At 35.8% G+C, this 24,437-nt stretch overlaps 1 protein-coding gene across 4 annotated transcripts in view; it reads left to right on the top strand.

The window, feature by feature from the left end:
- The window catches only part of CCSER2 (coiled-coil serine rich protein 2), a 56,114-nt gene extending 32,311 nt beyond the window's left edge, over positions 1-23,803 (top strand). For 2 of the 4 annotated variants that reach the window (XM_086466838.1, XM_086466837.1), the window contains exons 6-10: positions 2,802-2,885; positions 4,165-4,251; positions 5,863-5,961; positions 14,397-14,481; positions 22,938-23,050. In XM_086466838.1, the coding sequence (XP_086322964.1) occupies positions 2,802-2,885; positions 4,165-4,251; positions 5,863-5,961; positions 14,397-14,481; positions 22,938-23,035 (453 nt within the window). In that variant the 3' untranslated portion in view covers positions 23,036-23,050. Of the gene's footprint in view, positions 1-2,801; positions 2,886-4,164; positions 4,252-5,862; positions 5,962-14,396; positions 14,482-19,102; positions 19,143-22,937 lie in introns of all 4 variants that reach the window. The other 2 variants (XM_086466839.1, XM_086466836.1) reach the window with 2 other exon arrangements.
- Positions 23,804-24,437: the final 634 nt, after the last annotated feature.

Below are 24,437 nucleotides of genomic sequence, written 5' to 3'. Positions count from 1 at the left end.
TGCTCTGAAGACATGATTATACTGGAGTAAATAATGTATTCTACTATTGTTAAAATGTTAGGTAAAACCCAAGAGGTAGAAGTTTTTTATATTGCCTCTTGCAATGTAATGATACCTTTATAAAGTTTATTGTAATTTTACCTAAAGGTTAAAAGTTTGTTCTCCAATTTTCCAAAATTTTTTTATATTTTAGCATATAATTTCTAGGCTACCAAAAATAGCATGTGCATATAACCAGTAGCATTTGTTTTTTTGCCATTTCTTTTTGCTAATTCTAATATCTTTTTTTGTACATGGATAGCCTTATTCTGCTGATTTTTTTTTTTTTTTCCCCTTCCTCAGTCTCATTTAAGCAATATGATGAGCAAGATCGAAAAAGCAGAACAATAAATGTTTCATGGATTAATCCTAGCATATGTTCACAATGGAATGCTGAAGTTCCCACTGAGAGTGTTAGAACTGGATTTTTTTCAGTTGCCCTATGTTCATTATATGTATTAAGATAATTAAGACAATGGTAAGGGAATTGATGCAAAGGAACTTAGTTCTTGCTTTGCTAGTGAATATTGGTCAGGCATAGCATAGGGCTGGATTTAAATCACCAGAGAATGTGACATACTGTCTTTGCAATTAGGTCTTAATCTGCTGTTGTAGAATGTTTTATTGTTCCACTTACATCCATTTTAATGGGAATAAAAGGTATACCAGAGCTATCAGTGATAGAGCGTTTAAAAACCATGCGAGATCCTTTTGCCTGTCCCGTTTTGTGTTTTCCATTCCCATGATGACTCCTTCACAATTATAATTGTGACTGTCTGACATAGCTTTCCTTCTGAGTGTATTTGTTTGAATAATTGTTTAAAAAAACAAATGTTCGTGAAATCTTAATTATAGACTATAAGATAAATAAAAAATATAAGATAAAATATATAAAATATAACCTGTTAATCTGTAAATTATTCTAATTGCTGCTCACTTACTCTACCATTGTAGAAATGTTTTGGATTAAATAATGACATTATTGTGCAAATTATTTCAAAACACTATATTAGAACTTGTTCATAACATAGACTGTAAACTGCTGCTTCATCAGCTTGTCACTTGCTGGCGATCTGCCCAGAAGGGACAAGCAACTACTTGTGAATTGAATACAACTGTGTGTTGGACAGTGTAAGCTGAAATACTTGCTATGTTAAGGAGTCAGAAGCCTTGAAATTTGACTGCCCTCACAATTAATAGTCCTTTTTTAAAAAAAAAAAAGCCAAGAATTTAACAAAACCAAAACAAACACCAAAATGACACCAAAAACCTGTAAGATGAAAATTACATCTAAATGATGGAAATTAAATGTAACTGTTTGTAGTATGGTAAAAGCAATTTGGAATTGTATGATAGTTCTTAGTATTTTTTTCTTTTAAATCTGGTGATGTTGTGCATATTTTGGCTGCAAGTAGTTGGTGACTATATAGGAAAAAGTAAAAATTTAATTGTTGAAAATTCATAAATTTTAATTTTTTGCCTTTTTGCATCTGGACAATCTCCTTGATGTTTCTCTGCAGTTTAGTTTGCTTATGGATTAAAAAGCAAAAAAGCTAACATATGGACATAAAGAACATAAACAGGTCTATTGTGGCTTTTTCCCTGTATTGATGTTTAGCATTTGAGCTGTAGTTTTACTCTTGTGGTTTTGGGGAGTTGCTGGCTCAGCCTCAGAGTGGTTTTAGACAGGTTTTGTGACATGCTGCTCTTATATTGTACAAATGCAATCTTAGGCACTGAGGTCACTGGGTAAAGAAACTCCTCTAAGAACCCTAAAGAATGAAAGTAGAAGATTCACTTTTTAAGAAGGTAGCAGATGGAGGAGATGGACAGGAAGCAGGAGGGAAATAAGTGGGTTTATGCTAAGGAAATGGGGGTTATGATTTTCCACGACCATAAAATAACTGTACTGTTATTTTAATGTGTAACTGTAGATTTTGTGTCACATTAAGATTGGACACAACATCATGGTACAAAGCTGAGAAAGTATCACGAGACTACACTGTCAGTTGTTCAGCCTGTGGCATGACTCTGTCACTGAACTGAAACTTTTCAGGGTTGAGTGCTGCAACTTTACATTGCTGCACATAATGTCTATGTGCGTTTTTGTCACAAGAGCTTTAGTGCTTCAGGGCATATCTAGGCAATCATCTTTTGGCATCTTACATGGTTATTTCTGTTTCTGCTTGCTGTGCTTTATTTCAGAGTTCACGGATGTTATGGCAGGTGGAAGAATACTTTTGTGTGGTTCTGATTTTTATAGTTGATACTTAGTTCTGATGGCTGTGAATTTTGTATTAGTCTGCCCAGTAGCAAATGTTGCTTTTTTAGTTAAAAATTCCTAGCTGAAATATTTTGACTGTATATTTTGATATTGCTCAGCTGTAGTATTTGAATGGACACTGAAAGAAATGTAGCTTTTAAAATCGCATGGCATCACCATTCCTTCCTGATAGAACATGTTTGAACACAATGGCCAGTTTTAATCAGATTTTTGTGCAAAATCAGCACACTTTGACATAGCTGCAGCTGTTCCTACAGCTTTGTGAAGTGAGGGAGGCTATTCATGGCACTGTATATATGCTGCAGCAAGGGAGTCTTTCCTATCAGAGGAAGAATAGAAAAACTCACAGTGAGAGAGGTCAGACATTTTAACAGGTTCAGCAGAGAGGTCATGTGTCTCCATCCTTGAAAGCAAATTTGCAAGGGAGTTGTTTCAGCAAGTCATTCAAGCTGTTGCTCTTGGTTTTGTTCTCTAATAGAATGATGACAATGGGTCACTCCAGGACATCCCAGTCTCAGTTCCATCAAGTCCAGAACTGCAAGAACCTGAGTCAACCGTTAAGGTAAATGACACTGATTTAATCTACAGAATAAGAGATACAGACCTGTTCGTGTTTATGAACACAAACCAAAAACTTCTGTGTCACTATGAAGTAGTACTTATTTCTTCTACATAAATGCAAACCTAGCATATGTTTTTGTACTTTGTGTTTTCAGTTTTGTTAAAATAGAAGGGTTTATTTGACCTTTTAAAATCCATACTTAAAAATGCTAGCATAGTTTAAATTATTAAAATAACTTTGTCTTTTGGTATTTGTAGCAGTCATAAGGGAATTAACAGCTGTAGAGTAACTTCTTTCAAAAATTTTCTGCCTGCTTGATAAGTGCTAGAATTTGAGAAGACAATTTTTGCCTTGAAGTGTAAATCATACATTACTTATTCAATTACTTGCTCTGTTTCATTATGTTTATTGATAACTTCAGTTTAAAATATATTTAATCTAAAGTAAGTTTTCCCTGAGGTAATGCAGGTATTGCAGATGTAACTCAAAACCAACACGAACCCCACAAAGTCAAAGGTGAATTTATTGTTTTAGAATGGGTATTAAAGGAAAAAGCAATCACAATGAATATTCCAAAAAAATCATCTTCTCTGGTTACAGACTTGTACTATTGTGCTTTCTACAGTGATAAGGTTCAGTAGCGTTGCTTGGCTCTTACTGTAAAATCAGCATAGCAAGATCGCTAATCCTGCAGTTACAGGAGGGGAACAATACTTACTGAAGATACACAAAATTAGAAATACTTCTTGAATGGGAAGAACACTTACAATCTTATTCCTGTTTGAAGGTTGCCTGTCCAAATCCTGGTTTCAGGGTTTAAGATGTTTTCCAAAGCTGTAGATCCATTAGGAACATTCTGTAGCAACTCTGGCATCTACATTGTTAAGATTTAGGCCTCCTTTTCTCTTAATTATTGTTGTGCCCGTTCGTTTACAGTCACCTGCCTCAAAATCTAAAAATCTTAGTCCTAATTCCTAGAGGAAAAAATGTTGCTTTTTAACTTAACAAAAAAATGCTTGACATATGGGGTTGTCACTTCTTTAATTGATGCTGGCTTATGATTTGAAAAATTGCACAACAAATCAGTCTGGGTATTGTACTAAAGCAGTAACTAATAACATCTTCAGTGAAATGGGAATAGTAGATGTGTGCTACTATATGGACGTAGGCCCTGCTGCCAGGCCTCCATCAACATCTGTGTAGTATGTCCTGTAGAGATGTTGATTTAGATTGTGTAGCCCTTATAGAAAACCTCATATTGCCAACTGTTCTATTGCAGATGGATGATCTGCTGAATGAGATAAGGCAGCTTAAAGATGAACTGAAGAAAAAGGATGAAACAATCAATCAATTAGAGCATCAACTTGTAAGTTTAATGCTAAATGTTTAACAAAATCCCAAGTGTGCGCTGCAGAGTGCGTTCAATAGAAAGTTCTTATGAAGGCTTTATAAGAGGGCTAGAGGTCTTAATTTTTTTCCTACACTTCCATTATAGGAAAGGTCGATTTGGGTTCTGTTTCGACCCACCTGTCGGTAAAGGTTGAGTTAGTTGTCTGATTCTATATGCTCTAGTGCGTTAGCAGCTGTACACCTGGGGTCTTTAATTCTGTAGGCCAGTCATGATTTGTGAGTGGCACTAAGCAAGGATGTTTACACATTGGTTAAGTATATTTCATTTTCAAAACAAACTCTTTGAACATAAAATTCTAGAAGCTGTTTAGCAATAACAATTAGCAAAGATAAGAACTTTGAAAGTATTTTAAAAATTAGCAAGTATTGGCCCAGTTCTTCTGCTTGAAGATTTTTTGTTGTTTTTTTTTTTTCACCCTGTCCTTTCCCCTGCTGTCCATTAGCTTAATAAAGAATTCCACCACGGAATTTAAAGCTGAGTAAGGTTGTATTCAAAGTTGATTCTTCAAAACAAAACAAAACCCCCAAAACCCCAAAAAAGACACAAAACAAGAGACAAATAAAAAAAAAACCCAACACAAAACCACCCAACCAAAATGTTGAATAGTAAGATTGGCCAAATAAATAAAAGTTATGGGGACACTTTCATCATAAATCAGGTTCAGGTGGACATACAAGTCCTCAAGCAAAACTAATGTATGCCTTTTTGCCTTTTCCTCTCGTTCTGTTCTTTGGATTTTGGCATGCATATCTCTACATTTGGTTCTGGTAAACTCATCTGCTGTGATAATTCTTGTAAAATAGCCGCACCATTTCAAGCCACAGCAAGATCTTAAAAGTAGGGTAGATGAGATGCCAAGAGGTGCACACTGTATTTATTTATCATGGCCGGAGACAGTCTTGTGTGACTCTAATCTCTAATGAAAGGTTTAGCATGTGCTTTTGTACAAGGGTGTACTGAAACTGACATGTGGTCTTCACCTCCTCAGTGTCTAACATGTGATCATTCCCTCTTACTCTTTCATTTTTGTTTTAGATTTGGCTTTTTGCTCTGCTGCTTAAACAACAGAATTCCAGGTCGCAGCATAGCAGAACAAATTGTCTTGTCTGTTAGTATTTCGCAATAACTGTTAATTTTTCAGTACACTTAGTCTCACTCTTACCATCAGCCTCCAAAGGTTTCTTCAAAGAAATATTTCCTTCCCTGATAGGTCGTATACCTAATTGCTGTAGTAACTGAAAACTGCATTGCAGCTAAGGAACTCTGCAGTAAAGATGGGTGAAATTTCTATTTGTAATTATTGAAAGGTGAATTAGAGAATTTGGTGCTTCAGAAATTTAAGTGAATCAAACACACTTTCCAAATGTCAACATTTATTCTAGATTATTTCTAAATATAGTTTGGGAAAAGGAGTTGTGCAGCACTGTAAATACTAGTTTCTACAGTTTAGTCATATTGTGCTGAACTGTCAAGTAATGCATGATATTTGATCTGTGCTTTTCAAGAGGCTTCATTAGTTACTTTCTAACATTCTCCTTTCTTTTTCTCTTTTTGGGGGTGATTAAGGCCACTAGATGTAACTGCCAGAAAGACAGTCAAAAACCTACAGGGGCAACATGCACGTATGCTGATAAATTTACGCAAACCTCCTGGAGGAGGAGTTCTGTGAGTGAAACATGCCATTCTTTCTTGGTTATGACTTTCTGCATTTCATTCGCCAGTTCTGTTACTTTTGCCATCACACAAGTTGGCCTTGTTTAAGAGATTCTTTGCTGTATGTGAGAGTGGTATCCTTCCTGCTGTGCGTCCCTTGCATTCTTTTGCAACCCTTTTATTTAAACATTTATTACAAACATTTATTTTAAACTAAGTAATTAAACTTTAGAAGTCTCCTCTTAAAATAATCCCCCTTTGCACTATTTAAGTTACAGGCAGTCCAAGCTGTATATCTAATCCTATATAAGATATTTTCTTACAGCCTGACTTTAAAGTCATAGATATGTGTATTTGATTTTTTTCCTGGTTAAATTTTCATTGTTGATGCTCTCACATTTGTTGAGGAAGAGCAACAGTGTATTCTCAGTTTCAGTGTAAAACCAAAAATTAATCATTTTTATAAAAAAAAAAGAAACAACCCACAAAATAATTTATTTTTATTTTATTGTTATAATTTATTGAAGAACTTGACTCATTCAAAAGTATTTGGTGAAAATCACTTTGACAAAGGACATCTTCGTTCCCATATGTTGTTGCATGGATCACATTTGCTTCCATTTTATATAAAATTTTCATTGTTCATGGAACACTAACACAATACATAAGATGGGGAGGGACAACACACTTGATATTATATAGTAGTAAGGAATTACCTTTGAGTGATAAACAGGCTTTTGTCAGTCACTAGCAAATAGGCTTTGCATCTTGAAGCTATTGCTTTAGCTAGAGAATTCTAAGAGATTCCTTTAAAACGTTAAAAATGGGTTAGACTTTTGGGGTTTTTTTTTGTTTTTACCCTGCATCGAGTTACTTCGTGTAAGGTTGTACTAAAGATAAATCACCCCTGCTATCCTTCTAAAATTACTCTTTTAAATACGTAGTGCTACGATAGAAATACCACCATGCTGTTTGTTCACCAGTTGCTAGCAAACAGCTTTGTCCTATTGAGACTGTACTTTGCCAACCGTCTTCTGTCTGATAAGAACCCAATATATAAAGAACATAACTTTAAATAGCTTTTAGTTTGCTCTGACACCTCTGTTCCAGAATGTATGTGTGATGTCTTTGTTTATCCCATTTGTTTCTCTTTTTCTGTTACTTTGGAGCTTTTGGGCTCTTGTCTTGTTTTTTTGTTCCAAGTTTTAATTTCGTATGTGATGTTCATTTGACATTTATCTGCACTGATACTTTTACTACGTTAGCAGCTATTGTTGTTTCCATCTCGTTTTTTTCCTGTCTGACTTTCCATATAATTTCAGAAACAGATTAGTAACCATTGAAAGTTAGCTGCTAACTACAGAAGCTTTTATTTGACCAACCTGTGGTATTAATTGATAAGAGAAAGATCTTGGAGAAGATGGGGAATATGAGTTGACATCTCGGGTAAAAGGAGTCATTTAGCTCAATTGTCTGTTTTGGTCAAGTTGTTCAGTGTGTTTGTTTTAAGTTCTGCAGTAGTTTTGGTCAAAAAGGCACTTTTTATTGTGAGGAATTTTGGGTTAAGGGAGACTATTTTTTAAAAACAAACCCGCTGCTGTATTCATGGTTGGATGTGTGTATGTGTACGGATATATGTATACATGTGTTTAAGCATATGTGTGTAGGCATATGGTCATTAGATGCACATTATAAATGTCTCAGTATTTTTATCTCCATGTCAAGCTTCTTACGAAAATTAATAAAGGAATTGAGAAAATTCATGAAGTATTGACAAATTTTCAAAATATACTGCTCTTCAGAAGCTTTTATTTGTAATTGACAGCTGAAAAGTTTTGGGCAGAATTTCTGGGGTTTTGGATTGGTTTTTTTATGTCGTCTTGTTTGCATATTTGTAAGTTATTGGCTTCTTGTAAGCAATCAAAAATTGATAAGGACTCCATAATGTGGGATTTCCTAGAGGCCTGCTGTTGTAGCCAAGTTTCAGTTCTAATGTTGAGACCTCAATTTTCTGGTTTAATAGTTCCTCTGCTAACATGCTTCCTTGCATGGCTTAATAGAAGTATAAATATAGAAGAAACCTTGGCATGGAATCGCTGTTGATCTGGAACACAGTGATGTAAAACGCTGCTTGCAATACAAAGGAGAGATAATTGGCTCTATTTTCTTGAGGGAGGAGTATGATAAATGAAAACAGTAGGAGAAAACCAAGTAAAATGTATTCTCACTAAAAAAAAAAAGTCTTAGAAAATAATTGCTTCACTTCACTAACGTTCTTGTTCGGTTTAATATAATGGAACTGAGAATGCAGGCTGAAAGAAATAAAGTTTATTGGTCCTAAATATGGCATGAATTGTGAAATGTAGTCAATGTTTATGAAATGATGAAGTTTTTGTATAGACTACATTTTTTAAAATCAAGTTATAATTGAAGTCTTGGCAATGAGCAAATGGCTCCTTTTGAGGCATATAAGCTTTTTGCTCCTTTAAGCTCTATAATAGTTAATCAAAGCTGATGAATATTCAACTATTTCATTTTTTCCTGTAAGTGTTGACCTGGCAGTCACTGTAAATGATGGTGAATATCAGGAAGTTACTTTAGTTTGTTTATAACTTTCAAGATTATTGTGACAGTTTACAAATTCTAGCAGAACTGACTGTGTTTTCATTCCTGAAGCTTAAACACCAGTCTAGGAACACACAGTAATTTACTTCCATTTCAAGAAATGTCAAGAAATATTTTTAAAGCTTTCATAAACCTGCTTAACACTATTAATGTAGTGTTTCATAAAGAACAGATGCTAGAATAAAGTAGGAAACAGTAAGAGTGGAAATCAGCTGTTAAAAGTTTTCACTTGGGAATTTAAGACCATGTGAATTGCAGCAATATATTGCAGTTCTGCTTTCCATTTGAAATAGCTAATATTTCTAATCACTTCGTTGTTCTCCCAGTAAATAGACAAGTGAATTATCATTAAGTATGCTTTTTAAAAAGTCTTGTTCTTAATTGTTAGTTTCATTATTACCAGATATTTCTAGAAAATGGCCCATCCTGAGGTGATTATAAACTTGTTTGGGGTTATTCTCTTGAGGCACCACAGTTTTTGAAAGTACGTTTAGGTTTTCTTCATATTTAAAGGTAAATATGTACATAACTGGAAGATACATAGCTTTAGGTTAATCCTTGGAATGTAGTACTTGTGTAATAAAAAGCTAGTGGCTGAAAATAAATGTTTTGGAAATTGGGCATATTGAGAATTAATAGGCAGCTCTCTATTGCCTAGCTACTGCATCTGTTACATGGTATTTCTTATAAGTAGTGTCCTGACAGCATGCTCAAAGCTTACGTGATTTCTGACTGTCCATGAGGGAAACATTATTTTTGGTTAGCCATCCTCAGGATAAAGGCTTGTACAAGGATCCCCTGACAGGGTAGACGATGACGTTTCTGGAAGGATGATTTATAGATAGATCTCTTATACAGAATTCACTTCCAGTTACTTTAAGTATATAATTTAACTATCATTGAAGGAAAAACCCAAAACCTGGAAGAAGGTATTGAACATAAAATTACCTGAAAAAATTAATGTTGATGGACGAAGGTGACAAAGAAGAAAAATGTGAGCCTCCATTGCCACAATTGTCTTACAGGCATTGCAGCATGCTTTGTGTAATACTAAATATTGATATTATTTTTTAAGATTTTGAGGGTAAAGGTGTTAGGTGTCAAGTTTATGTTGACGAATTACTTGGCTTCTCAAAGTGGAAAGGTTGTTTGCAGATGCTGAGAACTAAAAGACAAGCAAGCAAACTACAAAGCCCTAAATTTGGTTGAAGATGTCCGTAGAAGATTCTGACCCCTGAGACCCAGTTCCCTAGCATAACACAGCTCTTCCTATATCATGGGTGATCTCCTGTACCCTGCAACAATAGACAGTGTACAGTAAAAGCTGATTTTTCTCCTTGGTATCAGAGCAGTACACAGTGATGAGAATAAGCTTTGCTTTCTAAATGCATATACAAGTTAATTCTTGTCTCTGGTAAAATAACAACAAAAACTTTCTGTTTGCATGGGAGCATGCATGTTCATGTTCTTTGCTACATCTCTCTTTTTGCACCGAGATATTCCATTTGAGTATTGTTCCAGTTTGTCATTCCAAAGCCTTTCACACCAATTGTCTTGATGAACCTTTGTAATACTTCAGCTGTGTTTGTGTACTGTTGTCTTTTGTTTTTTTAGTATCTCCTTCCGCCTTAGCCTTAAACTTCCTATATGCTTTGACTCTGCAACAATGAATTTAAATTCCAGGTTTTGAAGCCTAGGCACTGTATTGGTGTTTATCTTCACATTCAGCCTAGGTCTCATTCTCCAGTACTCTGCTGTTTGCTTGCTGATCCGTTATAATGTACATTCTTGGTGAGACAGAACCATAGCTGGACTAGATAGTGTTGTCCATCTGTGTCTTACACTGTTACAGTGACAGTGCATAACATGGAGGTGCATATACAGAAGAGAGGTCCTTTAAACTTTTCACAGGCAGATCTTGTTGGTTTAATAAATAGGCATATAAGATCGGAGGTTTTTTGTTGACTTTTTTGACCTAGTTTCAAAAAGTCTATTGCATGTCAGAACTACTCATTCATAATCTCTTTCTGAGTGCTAGGCTAGCAAGAGGAGACTGCTGCAAAACCATTTTGTTTGCATTGATACCTGAAGTATGTCATTCTAGGTTTGTTCATGATGTGGAGCTCTGAGTTTATATGAGACAACTGACAGTGCGAAGTGAGACGCAGCAAAAATCATCTCTTCTTGGAAGTGCTCAAAAGCTCCAGCTGTATGGATAAAAATGGGTGTTTCTTGTATCTGTGTTTCTGCAACAGAAAACTTTTTAAAGCAGTAGTAGTTTTGAATATTGGTGTATCCTTGGGAAAAGAGCCAGAATATTTGGCTGTTGGCCTAAAAATACTGTTTAGCAATAGCTTAGAAATATTTCTTTTGTCCTTTTCTGGCAGAAGCAATTGCTTTCGTTCATGTGATCGCTTATGCTGAGGTTGAGCTCTGTTCACAGCAATGGAAAACTCTGTCCTTAATTTTTTCATAGTAGCCTTTCTTAAAAAACAAACAAACAGGTTTTCCAGTGCAGTTAGGGTCAGAACTTCATAAAGCTTTTAGCAGCAGTTGTACTATTCATCAGGATCTCTGAAGAACATTCATTATTTTCTCTGGTTTGTAGGCTGCTGTATTTCAGCTGCTCTTATTTTTCCACTCCTGAGTCTCCTGTTTTGCCTGGTGTTTAAAATTCTGAATCGTTTCTCTTTTGGGATGCTTTTGCTATTTCACAATTCCAGTATCTGGGAAATGAGAGGAATGGGATTTAAGTTTTAGTGGCTGCTTGCATATAACAGCTGAGGGGAGGAAGTGTTCTGACTGCTGTCTAACATTAAAGTGCAAGTGGACAGACTTGCATCAGACTAGGCTTCAGAACCCAGAAGAATGCCATCAAATGTTTTGGATTTTTTTTATAGAACCTGAGGTAAGTCATGTTCTCATCTTTCAATTCTAGCATTGTTTGCTTATGAGTTTTATAGACTTTAATAATCAAGCATAAATAAATTGTGATTCAGGTTTTTCTTCTTCCCTATATTTAGTAGGAAATGACCACATTTTCTGTGTATTTTTAATATGTACCATAATCTGAGGAGTTGTGCTTATTAGTCTGTGTTTCTTTTTTTCCTGTTCTTTGGATTTCATGGGAACCTCAGCACACATTTCACTAGTAGGAGGGGATGGATGTGAGTTGTTGTTTAAAGCAGAAAGCTTTGTAAATTCATTGGAGTTCTGTAAAATACTATTAAAATATAAGTAATCTTTTCATAAGCCAGGTGTATTTGCAGATACTTATCTCTTAATGTGCTATACCTATGGAATCAGTACAGCCTTTATCATTTGTAAAATCAGTATAAGCCATAACACCCATCTTAATAAATTCTCAGTGCTGTATTTCCTGGTCCTTACTTGGTTCAATTGATGTTGATTTTGATTACCTTATTTGATGTACAATTAAACAATGCTTGTTAGGATTTTTTTATAAATAAGAAATCTGGCATTTATTTTACGTTTGCCTATATGCAGCAGTGTAAATTCTCAAGACTGCTGCCAGAGGAAGAGCTAGTTCTTCTGCTTCTGAGATTATAGAATGTTCTCCAGCATTTGGGAGAAGGGGATGGAACCATATGCCTGGAGAGCAGTTCAGTTTATCAGGCAAAACACTGAAGGAAGTTGCTTGCACTTTCTTTGTTTACTTCTCCACTCAGAGTAGTGATTAAATACCATGAAGAGGTATTGAGAAGACTGAACTTAGTGCTGTGTTTTGAAGTGCTAATATGGATGCTTAAAAAAATGTATCAAGCATCTCAATATTTCTTTGCTTTTGCAATAATATCATGTTATGTAGCTCAGTTGGCTTGTGCTTGTCTTAATCTCTCTTTTTGGAGTGAGGAAGGGGGAGAATATAAAATTTTCACCTCCCTTCTTAATGCGCTTAAAATTTTGATGTCTGGAAAAAGCCCATTGCCAACTCAAATAAGTCTCTACAAGATGAGACCTATGCCTGATAATACTGCGTGCTTTTACTGTCTGGAGATTCAGTTACCTTTAGAGAATGGAAAGAATTCTTTGTTGTTGTTGTTCCACCACCCTGTTGCAATGTAGGATGAAATGCGAACAAGTCTGAAAAATGAAGTGTTCTTTTGTATGGTGCTGTGAAAATCCAAAGCTTTTGTTGATGTCTCATCAATCAATCATTAATTGATTCATGTTGTTTCCAGGAATATTTCTGTATTTAGTATCTACTCAGCTGATGCAACATATTATTTTCTCATACCGCTTGACTGAAGCTAGTACTGTTGTTCTTCCATGCAGCAGTCTAAAAATTGTGTTGACATTAGTGGCTACTGATAGAGGACTTTAAGAACGTGTTAGGGAGTCAATATCTCCATCTAGAGATAATCAGAGTAAAGAACTTGTTTCATTTTTTCCTTGGGTTTTGCTCCATTAGTTGTTTTATCTCAGCTTCTGAGGAAGAACAAAGAAGTCTTGTCAGAATTTTTTCTTTATTCCCTGTTCTAGTTTAATAGCGTTCTGGCTAGCAAATTCTAAGACTTGATGAAATGCACATGTTAGGTTACATCTTAGCAGTTCTGAAATTTGGAATAGTGATGGGTCAAGTCTAGATTAAGATAACTGGAAGGTCAGGGAAGTGTTAAAAATTCTCCTAGGGTAAATAAAAGCAGAGTATTTCTTTATAGAAATAATGTGATGCTTAATGTTCTTTTAAAAGCAGCATGGAAATAAAGTACTTTATTGTTTGTCCAGCCCTGGCAGTATGATTGGCAGCAGATGTGCCAGCAGAGAAACTGGAGAGGAGGAGCAAACTGTGTTCCTGTTTTCTTCGATACAAATGTTTGGTCAGATACCTTACGCCTGCTTTCTGAAAGAGTAGCTACAACTGGTTGCTGTTGATATCTGCTGGTTACTGGTAGACAGGAGGCAATGGCCGTTGTTACTGTTAGCACCAATATTCCAAAACTCATAAAAGGAGTAGTTTTCAGCTGCTAAACAGTGAAGGGGTCGTAAAGACTTAATTCTGTGGTGCTGAAATAGGAAATCAAGGTTATGTGATTTAAGAGGGCAGTTCCAGCTTGGATAGATTTCTTTTAAAGGTAAGGGTATGGAGCAAACGATAGACTGCATAGAATTACTTTTACTTGTTTTGAGAATGCAGCAACCACGTGTCACTTTTGTGGTGATCTGAAACATGTGACAGGCAAACCTTGCATGGCATTGATCTGCGCAGTACTCTGATCCTGTAATGGAAGACTCAAGCTCCAAGAGCCAAGTGCAAGGAAAACAGTTATGTCATCTCTCCTTTTTCACATTCAATAATGCTATCAAAATATGAGTGAAGTGGACTCTAAAGCACCAGGATTTGCTAGGAAATCTGTTCCTATGCATTAGAAATCTTTTGTTGTAAACAAAAGCTGATTGCTTTTCTGATAGATTAGTATTCAGCAACTTACTGCTTGGTGAGGCAGTTTAAAAACATTTTTGAAACATATAAAAATACGATTTTTAGCATGGTTTTTTTTTTTAACGTGAAAAGCTGAGCTCCTATACTTTTCCCTTAAAAACATCTTTAACAGAAATGTGTGCAAATATATTTAATAAGAATGTAAGATTTCTGACTAGTTCAGCACATAATTATGTCATTTTTCTTCAGGGCTTTAGCAGGATGTAGTGTTTGCTTGTACGAAGTAGAACAACTGGGATATATAATAATATCTTTCTGGGGAAAAAAAGGAAAAAAGAATGGTGTGCCTTTTTGGTGTCTTGTTTTTCCCTGTTCTCTTTTTTTTATTATACTTCTCCCCCTCTCTCTTTCTGCACAGGGTGGGTATTCTGCTCCCTCCTTCTCTCCCTGGCAGGGCTCATTCCAGGGCATCCCTCGGACTGTTCCACCGCACCGCAGACAGAGTGAGTCTGTACCTCTCACTCATCTCCCTCACCGTGTTCCAGTAGAAGCTTCCCCTTTGCACGCACTGTTCATCTCGTAGTACCCTCCTTTCTCAGGCAGATCTGCAGGCATACACAATAGCCTGTGGCTAACCAAAATGCTTCCTTTGGCCAGTATATAAGCAGCTACAACTTACAGCTTTGTAACAGTTATTAAACGCTGATTTACTTCAGCAGTTCTTCAAGCAAACCCATGTAGGCCCTTGTTTCCAGTCTTGTCTTAACATAAATCTTGCTTGCTGCATTTTCCCTTTCTTTTTCATGGCTGTAATACTATCTTGTTTGTATACGTGTTCAGTTTGCTTGTAAGTCTGCACGTGTGCATATGTGGTTGTATTTACATAAACACATTGTGGGTGTACATAAAAATGTTGGTGAGAAAGTTTTTGTTGCCTCTCACGAGAAGTTTTCTTAACTTTTCAGAATGGCTTCCCCGAAACTAATTTTTTTTCCTTCTTGGTATTTGTTGTATTTTTACATTCTAATACACTGAAGTGGCTGTTGCAAAACTTGCATGGTTTATTAACATTCCTTATGTGCTAGCTACAATGTGGGCTGATGTAAGATGCATTTGTTCTCTTGGCTTGGATCTGCAAAACAAAAGACAATTGCTGATTTTAAAACTGTATGCTTACATAGACAGAGAAATGGTAAGTCTTATTTTCTGCTTTGGTATTGCGTTATAAACAGATAATTGTTCAAAGAAATAGAACTAATTCATAAAGCTAAAGTTATATTTTTTTTAAATGTACTGTAATTTGAGAATTACAGTGTGTTTGACTGCCTAGCAAAGCCCAAGAGTGTATTTGGACAAGAAATAAAGGAAGAAGTAAAATTATGGAAATAAAGTAAAATTTCCAGGGCCAAGGAGATCCAAAGAGTAAACTGCACATTGGAAAACTAAGCTTACATATATTTCAGATTGCAATAATCCGAACTTACTTGAATTACAAGAAAGAGTCTTATAAAATATTTTGTAAATTGTGTTTCAAATACTCTCTTGATGTTTCTGTGACAATGTTCATTTAACTCATCGGGAATGCACAGCCTGTTTCATAGGCTTTTCTTTATGCAGTGGAGGGACGTGCTTCATTTTCTGTGATGTTTGATGTGGGGGTCTGTGTGTGTGTGTAATGAATGTAAAACCCCTACACACTGATCATCATGTCTTCTGCTTCTGGGTAGAGGGCCAGCAGTAGCACAGCCTGGCTATTTTGCTGTCCTGTCAGCAGAGTCTGAGTTTAAAAAGATCGGGTTTAGACCTGAGGAGCATATAAATGTCACGTTTTTGGGGCTTACCGATCAGAGTCAGAATGGGAGGATGAGGTCTAAGCTGCCAGATGTATGCCTCTGGTATCACGTCATTCACATTGCTTAACTGAAGAAGACAACTTTGCTAATCTCTTATCAGTTCTCTGAGCCCCCACCTCATTCCTCCACTAATGGCAGCAGCTTCTTATTCAGGGATTCCAAAGCAAACTTCCATTACTAAAGCAGTTTGGATTTTTTAGACTAAGTCTTATACATTAAATTCTATGAATTACTAGTAAAGGAAATGAAGTAGATAAGAACTGTCTCTTGACTAATCAACCTAAGCTACAATTAACCTATTGCTTAGGAAAAGAAATGTTTCCTCTGAGTGTTCTTAGCCTTTTTCTTTAAGTCTTAAGTTTGATCAAAAGATAAACACTGAGCATAAATTAGGTTTCTTGGACATTTTTACTGACCCTCTTGAAAAATTAATGATTTGTCACTGTGTGAAGAGTCCCATGAAGTAGAACATACTGGAATTATCACTAGCATTCTTCTTTCCCCACATTACATCTTCCCTTGGTTCAGTTGGTTTTGGTCTGCTGGTTTTTGAGGTAGTGTTGAATGCCAGATGTGGAGTTTCAAGGCAAGTGGTGAGCTGGGTATCACCACTGAGAACAGGAAAACAGCCTTAATGTTAATATTAGTGTTCTTTTGCAATAATATGGAGAAGGTGATGCGAACATGAAGTACTCTCAGTTCTTGTCTGGCTGTGTTTTCTGTCTGGAGATGTTGGAATTGAAGCATTTCTTCTCTAACTTGTGGATCCCCAAACTAAAATATCATCTACGCTCGTGAATACTGCAGGTTTCTTCACTATGTTGTTGATAGCTGATGGATACATAGATCACTTACAAGCACTGTAGATTATGAGGGTATAAATCTGTAAATGTTTATATTTAGTTGTTTATATACTGTAATATAATTTTACTGCTGCCGTACAGGACAGGCAATATGTCCCTGCTACATAGTATTACAATACTGTCATACTCTCACAGTTCTTCTCTGTTAGCACCAATTACAGTGTTAGCATACCTGCTGCTTAACTTGCTCTGGGAACTTACTGGATCACTGCACTTTGTTAACACACTTTAGAATTGGATGTGTGTTTTGCACTTTTAATGAGAATTATGTTTTAATACTTTAACATTTATTAACTTCATGTTGTTTCAACAGCGTTAGAAATAAGCCAGCATTTTGTATTTCATAAAGACTTTCATAATACTACATTGATTTTTGTCATTTTATGAACAAAATAATGATTTTTTTATTCCTATAACTCACATATGTGAACTCCACTCTTACGTAATGGTCCTTTATTTTTCTGTTGGTTATAGGATGCAATTTGATGACATAGCAAACTTTCTTCAGTACAATTTAAATCTTTTACATTTGTATTATGAAGCTTTAATGATGCAGCTGTAGAAACACAGCATTTAGAATACACATTGTCAATGAACCAATTATGAAGTCTTGTTGTAATAAAAGAATATTATACTGCTTTCTCCAGGCCCCTAGCCCCAAGTGTTCTCCACACACAAACACTGGTGAAAACTGTTTTGTTACTCAAGAATTGTAGTTGTTCACATCTCCGCTTACTGTGCACTTCATGGAAAAAGTATTTAGACTTTTTATTATGTAGCCATTACAAATAAAGATAACGTAAGCAATTCTAGCAGCTGACACATAGCTTTTTATCACCAGCAGGAAAGCTGCTGTATGCACATTGACTATAAATCAGGTCCAGGCTTTGCATTTTCATGTGTGGGTTTTTGTTTGGTGTTTTTTTTTTTTTTTTTTTTTAAACAAAGGTATGTTGGTTAACACTATGAAAAGTTTTCAAACCTTTATTGACTGATTCAGATTCTTTGTAGGATGTACAAAATGTTGGTGTTAGCAGAACAAGTTGCTTCAGAATATTTTCTTGGAAGTTCTGTGACTCATGTTAAGAGGGTGACAAATTATTAATAATGTCCTGGAGTCATTACATTACTGTCCTTCATAAGTAATTATTTTTTCTCTGATAAATAAGTGTTCAGCTATATGAAGAAGCGTCTTTTAAGAAAAACTCCCTTCTCCCAAGTTGGGTAGTTGCAGATTGAACGCAAGAGAAATGTCTCTTATACCTAACTTAAGTATATATTTGCAAACAAAACTTAATGTTGCATGTGGTCGTATTTGTCTGTTTGTTGCACATATATCTGCATTTATGGATGAAATGCCTGCCTTGATGTGATTATATATTACTTTCAGTAATTTTTCTTCAAGACAGACAGTATTTTTCTTTAAGCTAGGGATTTCTATACAGATGAAAAATCATACTAAGCCATATTACCAATTATTTTACTACCCTCATGCTGTGGTGAATTGTAGTTCAAAAAAAAAAAAAAAATCAGGGTTGCTTTGTATCATTATTCGAAGTCATACTCCATACTATGGAATCCTATTGTACAATGTTGAAATATGGGTATAATATAGCTAGCTAAAAGGGAGGCGGGAGGGGGGGGAAGTCCAAAACGAAGGTATTGGCAAATGCTACAGATTTAAGGTATGAAATGTTGATGTTTTCCAGAGGTAGAAAATGAGAGCTTTCCAGCATAGCCTTTCAGCAAGGCTGTCTTCAAATGAAGGCGTCTGAAAGGACAGCTTATCCTGTGCCAAGGCAGTGAGATGATAAGGGGTGTCAGAACTGATCAGAAAATGAAAAACCTAGGTAGCAGGGTTTATGTCCCTTCCCCCTCGCCCCCCCCCTCCAGAAAGAAACCACAGTAGTTCGGAATCTCTTCAAGCTCCTGAGCAAGTTGCTAGGAAAATGGGTTATTAAACAGTATGGCAAACATGATCAAAATATGTAATGCACTGTATCTTATGGCATTGTTATTCACTGTTAGGTGTCTAACATGAATGTGCATGGGTGCAAATATTTTTGATGTATACATTTGTAATCATACACACAATTTCTAGTTACAGCTCTAAACAGTATTTGAAGTGTAAGAGATTAACCATGTTAAAAGACTTCAAGTTATGAAAGCAAAGGTATTCCTTGCAGGTCTTGGTATAAATATTATTTGTACTGCATTACTTAAACACTGTTGCTACCTTTGTTTCTGGAAGGTGGATTGAAAACCGATGGGGGATATGGTAATTGCAATTTAAATGGTGAAAAATTGCGGTTCTGTCATGGCAATTGCTCATTGTTTTGTCTTGGTCCTCTGACATCATTGTCCTTGTCTTTTTCTTGTCTCTGCTTTCCCATTATGCCATTGGCAAGGAGTTGAGAAGTTAGTCCATTACTTCTGTGATAAAGCGTGGTACAGTACAACTTCAGATTTCTTCCCATCTCCTCCTCATGCATTTTCACTGTTGGTTTTTTTTTTTTTTTTTGCCCTATGCATGATGCATGTTTATTGGAGATGTGCATGCTGTTCTCAGATTTCTCATCACTTCACTGCCCTTGTTCCTCAAAATACTGCAGGGAGAAAATGCCTTTATTTCATGCTACAGAGGTATTACATAGGGAATCAAGATGGGTTCTGAGATAAGAGATACAGAATAACCAAAGCAAAACTGAAGGGAATTTTGAAGCAGTGATATTGCGATGAATACTGCTGTCATGACCACATTGATTTAACTTCTTTCAGTATAACATACTTGTCTCAGTTTTCCAACACAAAGCTCATGCAATCCTAGTGGTTCAATAACTGTGTAGTAATGGCAGTCCTCTTCGTGCATGTGTTGTCACTTTTCTCTGGATGATGAAACAGCTAGTTTTGCTTGAAAGAAGTAAGAGAAAAATCTTTTAAGCTAATGTGGTAGGGACCGTAATCTAGTAATTTTGATTGGTGCATCAATACATGCAAGTCTTTGAAGCTCTTGCTGGTACAGAAAAGTTTGTTTCTTTGTTGTCAAAAAGAAGCATGTGCCTAAACCATTTTGTCTAATGTACTTTCAATTTGGGGAGAACTAATTTCATTCAGTAACGTTCCCAAAAGAATGCAGGTGTGTTTGTCCACCTGAATATTTTCTTTATGGGACAAAAATAAAAGTCTGGTTAGCACGACAGCCTATACCAAGACATGGTCTGTTGCACCCTGAAATATTATCAAAAGTGCACTCAAAGCAATGCAGATGACAAACTATTTAAGACTTCCATGAAATAAAATACTGTGCCTAGGACGTGGAATGCTTCTTTATCTTCCTATTCCCCTTCCTCCTTGTGATGGAATTCATCAAGTACTAGCCCTTCTGCTGGATAGTTTGGGTTTTTTTGACTAATAACATGGTCGTATTTTATTAAGACTTCCCTAGTAAGAGGAAAACTTATGTATAAGGCAAAGATGTGAGCTATGGATGAAGATAATGTAATTTTCAGTGTTAGACACCTTGCAAACTGTTACTTGCTTATTGTGGAAGTGGTGTTTTTCTGCTTTCAATGTCATTGGAATGTTAATGCATGTAGCAATTTGAAGAGATTAAAATCTGTAATCGTGATAATTGGACAGACTTTGACTAAGTAGAAACATAGACTTAGAAAACAGTACAGTACTTAAAACAACTTAGCAAATATGATACCATAGCTTTAGTGTCCTCATAATTCTGAGCATGTAGCTGTTTTCTATCTTTGAATTACTAACTTTCTGGATATTAAGCTGCTTAGACCTTTTTAGGTTATGAAGGATAATGAGGAAAATATGTATTTGTCTATTTTTGTATGTAAAAATGCAAAATTGTCCAAATGAAAAAGCTCAAATATTACCTCACTTTTGTCCAAAGAACTCAAACTAGCGTTATTGAAAGCGTGCTGCTTTGCTGTACTTAGCTCAACTTCCCATACAAATTTAGTTTCTTCTGTAACTTACAAATTTTTTTCATTTTGCTGTTTAGCGTAACGAGGATTATTTGATAGAAAGTTAGGATTTGTAATGCTTAGATTAGATATTTATCTGCATTTTTGAATACTGGCATTTAGAAATCCTTTGTAGGGGAGGGGAAAAAGTTTTCTGACACTTTTACATATCAGAATTTGACACAATATTGTTTGCTATAAATGTACTAGTTTTTGACTTCAAGTAGGATTAGAAAACTTGAATTATTTGTTGAAGTGTTTGTATGGGAATCAAGTATATATTCCTTTGGTTTCCGCACTCATTTTCAGCAGTTTTGTTTTTGCAGGTGAGGTCTCAAATCAATACATCATTTTGACCAACATCTGTCTGTTAGCTCCTAAGCTGGAAGGATAATGACTTCTGTAACCCATACATAAAAACTGAAAAATGACAAAAATATCTAGAGGATTCATTTTTTTTTAAGCTACAGTTCTCTTAATATATTTAATTATTAACTGTGTTCAGTACTTCCTTCCTGTGGGATTGCTTGGTTAAAAAGATTAACAAAGTTAAGCTAGTTTTGGTCATGTAAGGAGTAACGTTTTGATACTAATTTGACATAATTTTGAAGGCTTTTTTCTTTTTTTTTTTTTCCTTCTATTCCTCCCTCTTTGCAAAACAATCATGTTCAGACTGCTCAACACACCTGCACTTACCTGTCTATCACTTGCTGATGTCGCTGGTCAAGCTTAGATGTTGCCTTTGCTTACAGGTAGAATCAGTATATTCTAAAGGGAAAAACTGCTACTAAATCAAAATTAGATTGAGGAACCTTGATATTTCTCTCATTACCATTATTTTTTTTTCTTCCTGATGAGGAATTTTGAGGATTCAGTTTTCAGTAGTAATCCTGACAGGGAAAAGATAAAAAGCTTAAAGAGTTCCAAGATGTGCTGTCGTCCTAGAAGTGTAACAGGACTTTGGCATGCACAGCTATCATTACATTCTTCCTGCTGATATTAAGAGCTAAAAAGATCAGACAAATAATTGGCTTTCTCATTTAGAAGGTGTGAATAATTTAAGAGAATGACTAAAGTGACATTTTTAGTCAAAATGTTTAAAGAGAAGCATTGCTTCTTTTTTACTGGGTTTCACTAGTAAACAAATATTATAAGCCTGTTTACTATGTTCATGCAATCTATCAGTTGGTAAGAATACAAATAGTTTAGGCATAAGACTAGCTTGTAGTAGTTCAGTTTCTCTCCTTTATAAAGAATGTGATAAAATCATCTGAACCTGAAACTTGCTAAAACTATAGTTTAAGTTTTAATAGATTTTGGGTTTTGCCATGAATTGCAGAATTTTTGATAGTCCTTCCAAGATCTGTATACAAGTTGCAGGTCTAAGATGTGTTTGTGAAGCTAGCACACACATTAATCTTTAAAGTCTTCTTACAGGGAAGAGCAAAGAGAATAGAAATCACACAGAAGAGGTACTGGCAATTCTCTGGTCTGATACATGTCTGCTTAGATTGTATCTTTTGATAAAATATAAAATCTTTATTAAGTTGTCTTTATCCCTTGGTCATCAGTGTAATAGTACATGATTTCTGGCTTCACATGTACTCTGTTGTACTGCATTGTTGAAGATGATTTCTTTATCAGCCCATTTGAAATCCATTCAAGATAAAACAGTTACCTAAGTCTAGTCAGTAGCCTAATCACAACATAGCTGTATCAAATTTTCTGACCTCAGTAAGGCAAAAAAAATGCACTGTAAAGTCAGGTGGTCCATTTAACTCCTTTCCTGCCTGTGCAGTATAGAACATCGATAAAAGGTTTGGGATAGTTAACTTGAGTATGCAGTGAGTAGACAGTGAAAGATGGATACAGTCTGATAGGCGGTGCATTTGTTTATTAAGCACTTCAGTCAGAACTGATCGGTACTCATCTGCAATTCTTATGCTGTCCTGCAGATTTAGGTGAAACCATCAACCATGCCTTTTTCATGTTTCTTTTTTTTTTTTTTTAAGCAAATTGGTTTATTTTTTTGTCTTTATGTTGTTATGTATTTCAGTGCTGGTATAGTTTTTTCTCCTTAAGTTTCAAGTCATGTTTTACATGTCCCATGAACCATCCTGTTTTGTCAAAGTTTTGATTTTGAAAAGACAGCTATATGGCCTTTATCAAGCATCCAGTCAGCGCACGTTGGATTCAGAATGTTATCTGGTGTTTTCTTTGCCTAATACATTACTGTATTTTTTTTTTTTCTCTTCAACAGCCTCAAGTACTACAGCCTTCCAGCAGCCTTCCCAGTTCCACAGACCTCCTCGCCCAGGGAAAACTAATAAAAACACCACATATCGAGGCCCACAGTGAATATCCTAAACATGGTCTGCATGAAAATAGCAATCATCAGAATCAAAATGCTGCAACTGTCTCTCTCACAAATAGCCTGAATGATGTAAACTCTTTAATGAGCATACAGTTAAACATAAAAGATGAGAATACATCATATTTGGAAAATGTGAAAAATAAAAATCTTGAAGACCCTGGAGAGGTGGCTAGTAATAAAGAAGGGACATTACCATCTCGTTCCTGTTTTCAGACCTCTACACAAGCTGATTCTAGAGAGGTGCGGACTGAATTAGCTGTGAAAGGTCAATCCTCATTCACAAACCAGGGTTCTCGGCCAAAGACTTTAAGCATCGCGAAGCCCCCAAATGCTTTAGTGCCTCCTACGATGGCTGTTCTCGCACGATCTGCGAATCATTCCACTGCTTCCAAGGAACGTGAGCTTCCGCCATTGAGTAGTTTGACTCAGCTACAGCCAACATCTGGTCAGGATAACCTAAAGGGTAAACAGAGTCAGAAAGTGTCTAAACTTCGCCCACCAACTATGTCCTTTGTTAAATCTAAGCAAATGAGCAGTCAGAAATCCACACCGGTGTCTCCAGAGCCTCAGAACACCTGTTTGAAGACTAACATCCCAAAGCCACCAGTACAAAGAAAGGAAAACGTGCAAACACAGAACACCAGTTTGCATGGTGGGGATAGTTTGCCCTCTAATCGGCAGTCCCGCCTCCCTAAACCAAAGACACATTGAGAACGTACCTACATCTCATTGAGTGATGCCATACATTAAACTACTTCCTATGTTTTAACTGCCTTTGAGGCTGCTTTATCCACAGCCTGCAAATCCTGAGTGAATATTAAAAAAAGCATCTTTCCTTAGTGTTTCCATACTCCATCCTGTTATGTTCTGAGGCTCATGTTACAAGCCATGCAGCTTCTCTTGAGAGTGTTTTATTATATCATAGGTCTGTATTAAAGTTTGTATTGCCCAATGATCTTAGTAATCGAGCAAATACTGAAGTCTGTGGTGACCACGAATACCAGAATGCTGCACCGTGTATTATTTCAGGATGGCAGAAATTTCTTACCTCTGTTTGAGTTACTAGACAATGAAATTACTGTTCAGTTTAACTTCTTGGTTCTGAGTACTCGTTAGGTTTGAGTGGTGGAAAATTAGGCTTACTAGCAGATGTTTTATTGGCCATAGTTCTGACTCTGTATTCCAGAGGCCTATGCAAAAATCCTTGTATTTATCATTATCTCAAGACTGACATATTTAATGTTATTTAATCTGATGGGTTGGGTGGGTTGTGTTGTTTTGTTTTGCTGTAATCTGAAATTACTCTGTTCTTTATTTATCCCATTTTCACTGTTCACAGACAATAAGCAGATTTCACAGGGTGAAACAAATCTTCTCTTAAATGTC

This window comes from Leptosomus discolor, chromosome 6 (assembly GCF_034619465.1).
Source record: "Leptosomus discolor isolate bLepDis1 chromosome 6, bLepDis1.hap2, whole genome shotgun sequence".
In the NCBI taxonomy this organism is placed as follows: domain Eukaryota; kingdom Metazoa; phylum Chordata; class Aves; order Leptosomiformes; family Leptosomidae; genus Leptosomus; species Leptosomus discolor.
Note: the sequence above shows the minus strand (reverse complement) of the source record. Positions and strands in the feature narration are given on the sequence as shown.